This window comes from Trematomus bernacchii, unplaced genomic scaffold (genome assembly GCF_902827165.1).
Source record: "Trematomus bernacchii unplaced genomic scaffold, fTreBer1.1, whole genome shotgun sequence".
Lineage (NCBI taxonomy): Eukaryota > Metazoa > Chordata > Actinopteri > Perciformes > Nototheniidae > Trematomus > Trematomus bernacchii.
Window position 1 is genome coordinate 683,499 of NW_022987513.1, and position 6,000 is coordinate 689,498.

At 39.7% G+C, this 6,000-nt stretch overlaps 1 protein-coding gene across 1 annotated transcript; it reads right to left on the reverse strand.

The window, feature by feature from the left end:
- Window positions 1-641: 641 nt before the first annotated feature.
- Window positions 642-4,839, reverse strand: LOC117468633 (collagenase 3-like). Its single transcript, XM_034112873.1, has 9 exons — window positions 4,719-4,839; window positions 4,272-4,510; window positions 4,040-4,188; window positions 3,661-3,789; window positions 3,393-3,554; window positions 1,856-2,119; window positions 1,600-1,759; window positions 1,396-1,499; window positions 642-1,314 (listed from the first exon to the last, which is right to left on the reverse strand). Exons 1-9 carry the CDS (start codon window positions 4,815-4,817, stop codon window positions 1,205-1,207), a joined length of 1,416 nt encoding a protein of 471 aa, XP_033968764.1. The 5' UTR covers window positions 4,818-4,839; the 3' UTR covers window positions 642-1,204.
- Between the last annotated feature and the right edge of the window lie 1,161 nt (window positions 4,840-6,000).

Genomic DNA, 6,000 nt, shown 5'->3' on the forward strand with positions numbered 1-6,000 from the left:
ACTACTGAAGGTGAGGGTGCAGTGTAATTGTATTACCCTGTGTTGCTGTGGCCATCACAACATTAAACAGCATTGTCGGAGATATTACCTTCATTCAGCTTTAGGACACTGACTCTAACATGAATAAACTTGGCTTACAACACACATTTTTTCATCTTTCAGACAAAAAATAACAGTTGACAGCTGAATTAATGCTCTGAATTTTAATCGAGAATCTGTTCATCTCTCCATATTGAATGTTTTTTGCCATGTTGGCATGACTTTAGTGATGGTATTGTCTGTTGGTCAGTCGTTGGGTCAACTTTCCTCCAGACTGAAATATCTCAACTTTTTGGTTGGATCGCGGTTAGATTCAGAAGATAATATTCTTTGTCCCCTGGGGATGCATTGTAATGACTGAAGTATCCCTATAAGTAATGCATATGACATGTTTTCTTTACATCCACGATGTATCCAGACGACGTGACGTCCTCATATCGGTGGTATTCATGATCAAGACATTTAGGTGTGAAGTAGCATAATTGATCTTTATATACTCTAAGTTAGGTTATTCTCAGTGTTATTAAGTAAATGCGCATGCAATGGCAAACAGGATGTTTTGATCTGCATTATGTAAAATTACAACAAAACATACTTAGACATTTTTTTTTTTTACTTTTTATTTTCCAATACATTTCTATATACCTTTTCACACTTGTCTTTTGAGATGTTACCATACATGCATTCATATTTTGTTTCACAGTGGTGTACAAATGTGTGCATACATGTGCAAATGGAAATGACAATGTTTCAAAAGAAAGGGGAATTAAAGTTCCACAGTTAAAATGCATTCAATAAAAAAGTATAACAGCAACACAAATAACAGCAGCAACAATAGCAATAATTAATCAGTGCATAGGACATTCATATCCTGAGATAAATACAGATAAATAAGCAATGAGTTTAAAAAGTAATATTTAAACTGTTTTCTGAGGAAGAGTATTTATCCAGTATATACTCGGTAATGTGTAACATCAAATGTTGAAATTATAAAATATATTATTATAAATTATAGACATTTGGATCTTACCCTAACCCCAGTAGCAGGTGATGTAATGCTCTAAGTGGTGCTAAGAGTAGAAAAATGCTGTATAAAATCAGTCCAATTAACTCTGTTTCCTTCATCCTCCTTCAAGGTGGTCATATGAACAACATATAAAGTGGTTTAGAAGTTAGTGCAGCGCAGGAAGTAGCTGTTGTTCAGCACGCGGAACAGCCTCCCGGACCTCAGGCTGTACTCAAACATGTATTTTCCACTGTAGATGTAGGTAAAACCTGCAGAACAGAGACTCAATGTTAGTTTCTGTGTCAAGTTTTTCTTTTATTTCAGTAATCTTGACTAAGAATGCTTCTCACCTTTGTACTGGAAGGCTGCAGTCACCTGGCCGGTCAGTCCGGAGAAAGTCTCATCCACTCGCTTGGGAAATCCCTGGTCCATAGTCTTTCTGACCTCATCATAACTGAGGAAACACAGTCAGTCATTACACCGATTCACCATTTGAAAACCGTCATCACACCTTAATAATTCACCTGAATAAATGTCACATAATCTGAACTCACCTGTAGTAATCGCTGCCTACAAAGAACAGAGTCTTGCCAGTGTCCACGTCATGAAAGACTGCATCAATTTTTTCCACACTTTTGGCCAGACCAAAACTGGAAATTGGTTTAGGATAGCTGCGTACAAGATCATATCCACTGAAAGCCCAAACCTTCGTTCCTGTATAGAGATAGAGAAAAGAAAAGAGTTTAGTTTATGCATGTAAAGATGAATAATGTCATCTTGAAAACTGTTTTAGGTAAGGAAAACACAAACCTTTAAAGAGATAGACTTTGTCTGAGCTTCGGCTTTCATAAGCAGCGTCAATGTTTGAGGGGCCATCGGGCCAGAAGCTTGTGATGAGACTCTGCTGAGGTGTGCTGCTCTGAGGGTAGCTCCGCCAGAAGAAGCTGTCCTTGAAGAAGAACATCTCTCCTCGCAGGGTGGCGACAGCATCCAAGACCATGGTTGAATCACAGGCATCAGGAGTGGTGGGGGGCAGTGGTTCCTCTACAGAGGGATCTGTATCAGGGTTTGGGCCTGAAGGATAAACAAAATGAGTCACCAAGTATTCAGAAAGCCCAGCATCACATTGAAAAAGCCCAAAGAGTTGGTGCATCCCCAAGAGATTGTACGGTAGCAAATACACTGAAAAACTGAAATATTTACTTTAGTTAAATGTATATTGTCAACAAATGTTTCACAACTCTATTAGGTTAGTTGAAAGCAATAATATTAAGTTGAACCTAATATTTGTATGCATGCATGATTGTCCATAGTTAATCGCAAATTAATCGCACATTTTATTTCTGTTCTAAATGTACCTGAGAGGGATATTTTTCAAGTTTTTAATACTCTTATCAACATATGAGTGGACAAATATGCTTTATATGTTTGTTTATTATCATTTGAATAATGACAAATATTCTCATGAATATTAAACACAACAACCTCTGAACATTACATATATTCGCCTCAATTCAACCTGGAACCTCTCTCATACAATAATACAATACAAAGTGTTTGTGTGTGTGTGTGTGTGTGTGTGTGTGTGTGTGTGTGTGTGTGTGTGTGTGTGTGTGTGTGTGTGTGTGTGTGTGTGTGTGTGTGTGTGTGTGTGTGTGTGTGTGTGTGTGTGTGAGTGTGTGAATGTACTGTGATGGATCGTTGGAGCTATGTGCAGCTCAAGGCATATATGCTCGAACGGGAGCTGCCTGGACGCTGCAATCATGTTGCGCGCACTATCTGTGCTGAGTGTGCTGACTTTTCGTACAATGTCCCACTGTCTGGCTACCTGCATAAAGTCAAGTGCTCGGCGCAGTTGTCGGCGAAATGTCGCTCCTCTGTTTTCATTGAAACAGCTCCTTATATCCGTTAGCGCAGCTAGCTAGCACCATATGCTAACAACAACAACAACACGTAAGGTGTGCCTCGCTCGCGAGTCGCGCCACACATACACACACCCTCCCGGTCCTCCCGATGGCCAGTCCGGGCCTGCCGGTGAGCGTGGAAGTGTGGTCTGCCACAAGCGGGCGGCAGGAGCGGGGTTGTCAGCATCAGCTTGTAGATGGTATTTTAAACTCGATGCGCTCTGAAACTACGGGGCGGCCGAGGACAAAAAATACACATGCGTTAATCGCGTTAAAATAATTAGTGGCGTTAATTTTTTTTTGCGTTAACGCGTTATATCATTGCTTTCAACTAACCTAATACAGTTATGTGGAATCTGTTGGCATAATACATTTGTATCATTAAAGTCAGCATTTTAGTTATTCCAGTGTAGGCATTAATGGCTCAGCCGGTTAGGACTCACCATAGAGAGACTGGATGCCGTTGACATCGTCCCGGGGCAGGATGAAGGTGTCAGGATTTCTGTATGTGTACACAGGGTACATGAGAGCACCACCATCATCAGAGTGAGACAAGCCCAGGGAGTGGCCAAACTCATGGGCAGCCACCATGAAGAGGACGTAGCCTACAGCAGAAAACACACTTACAGGTTAGCCTTACAAGATAATATCATGTCTAAACTGGCAGTAGTCAGCATGATCCATCATGGTGTACATAAATAACAAACTGACCTGTGTTTGAACGGAAAGTGAAGTACTCATCCTCGTCAAAATGAGCATCTCCACCAATGCCAGGGGATGGGGCGAATGCATGGGCAAGAGTACCGTCAGGGCCATCAAAGGGGTAATAATCACCATGTGCTGTTAACAAGAACATACTCAGGTCAGGTTTTGCCAAACAGAGGGACAATAAATATATGTAAAAAACAGCAAATCAGAAACAGGTTTTCCCAGTGATACAATTGACCATCTGTCCAATGTGGTTTAAGACTTGCATGAATGTAGGGTTAGGGTTAAGGCAAGGATGCTCTAGGGGAAGTGACAACCAATAACCTGAGCAAAGAAATAGTATATAACTGGTGAAGACACAGTAAAAGTTCTCTGTACTCACATTGGCGGCCAAAGGAGATCATGATGTCAGCGGTGCCACTGTAGATTCTGGTGAATCTCAGAGGAGTGACTTTGGCCCAAACCTGCAGAGCTCTTTCTATAGAATCATCTACCTCTGACACAGACATGTCCGGAGTGTAGTTCTCTATCCTGAGGAACAAAAGTCAAGAATATTATTAGTTAGACCTACTAAATAAACCTTTTCATACACATTCTCTCATTAGATCAATCACCTGTAGGTAAGGCTGTTTTTCTGCCACTTGTAGTCTCCAAACGTGGAGAAACGGGCAAGATTTCCGTCGGGAACACCACAGCGAGGCTTCTTCATGATTGCCACGGTGTCAACATCCAGCGTCCCAGTGATCTGGAGACCAAAGAATCTCTGCATCTCACTCAGCTTCCTGCTCGCTGGGCTGACCCCCCGCCCGTGAGTAGTCTCCTCTGTTAGGTTGTAGAATTTCTTTAAGTAGTTCTGCAAGAGAGAGAACAAAAGTTTGATATACTGCAGCTGTATAACGTATAAACTCTTGTCTAGGAAGAATACATCTGTATCTTAGTATGCAGAAAGCTATTGACAGCAGAAATACTTTTTCCTGTACAGCTAACACATTCAGAATTCTTAGAAGGGTTGAGTTTCCCATACAATATATGACAATAAAAGATAAATCAAGCATACATACCTCTGCACGTTCCTCATCTTCCTCAGTAACCTGTGATACTGGCATGCAGTAAGCTGTGAGTACCAGGCTCAGCAGAGTGCACAGATTGAAAGTCTTCATGTCTTCGTTTCGTTCTCGAGTGTAATTTTTGTTACTGTGCAGAGGGCAGCTGTTTTATAGGCTGAGGACTTCAGAGCGACAGGGCGCGTTGAGCAACTACGTCCTTCAGTGAGTGACTCAATATTCCTTTTATGGTTAGGAAAGGAAGTTGTGCTTTGATTGCCAAACAATGCACTGTGAGTCTGATGAAATAACATTTGTATTTGGATGTTATTCATGGGAATTTTATTGGTGGGAAAATAATATTGTAACAATCACATAAACTTGCCATACAACGTTATCTGTGTATGATCTCCAGATTCACTTGCAGATTTAGTTTAAAGATGTGTTTTATTTTGCATAATTTTTTTTTTGCATGTAAAGTTCATAACAAACAGATTTATACTCCTGAATTTCCCCACGGGGAAAAAAATAAAGGTCCATTTTATCTTATCTTATAAACAATTTGAATTTGTATCAAGGACATTTTTCTTCCTGCAGCCACTTAACAAAAACAACCAAAAATGATAACCTTATATAACATGATTTTAAAAACATATAATATTATCTTTTCAAAGGTTGAATAAAATGCTGAATTAATTATTTTTAGGGCGCCAACAACATGGATACGTTTTACAGCAGTGATTGCCATTCAGTATTTGACTGATGACCATTTATTTTTCATTAAGAGTCATTCATTAGGGGTTTTTCACTTAATAGAGGAACGTTTTGAGTCAGCTCCATGTAGTTATTTTCCGTCCAGATAATTCTCTAATAATCGACACCCACTTTGTACACTAATGTTAGTGGGAAGCTACATTTTTGTAACTCTTATGAAATAGTGGACAAGGAGGAGCAGTAATGTCTCTCACAATGTTTTTCTCAGGCAAATCGATCAACACCAGTATAGGAAGTCACATTTAGAGAGAATGAAAAGGTTGCAAAAAAAACATGTCACAATGAAGCAGAAGGTAGAAACGCAGAAAACATACACCTGTTAAGCCCTGAGCCTGTTTTTCAGGTCTCAGGCTCGAAAATGACATTCCCAGAACAAATGACCATATCTTCCCTTCTAAAAGGGTTAAATTAATAAGATTTTTTCTCAAAGTAATGATAAACCTGTGAGTTGGATGTAGAAAAGTCAGAATCAATATAGATGTTTTTTATTTTAAAGAAAATTCAGATTGAACATAGTAAAAAACTG

What these genes read in the sequence shown, in the direction of transcription:
- LOC117468633 (XM_034112873.1), bottom strand. Translation starts at nt 4,817, where the DNA reads ATGAAGACTTTCAATCTGTGCACTCTGCTGAGCCTGGTACTCACAGCT. An exon ending in AAAAACAGCCTTACCTACAG is followed by an intron (nt 4,189 to 4,271) that starts GTGATTGATCTA and finishes TTTGTTCCTCAG; the next exon opens with GATAGAGAACTACACTCCGG. An exon ending in CACTTTCCGTTCAAACACAG is followed by an intron (nt 3,555 to 3,660) that starts GTCAGTTTGTTA and finishes TTTCTGCTGTAG; the next exon opens with GCTACGTCCTCTTCATGGTG.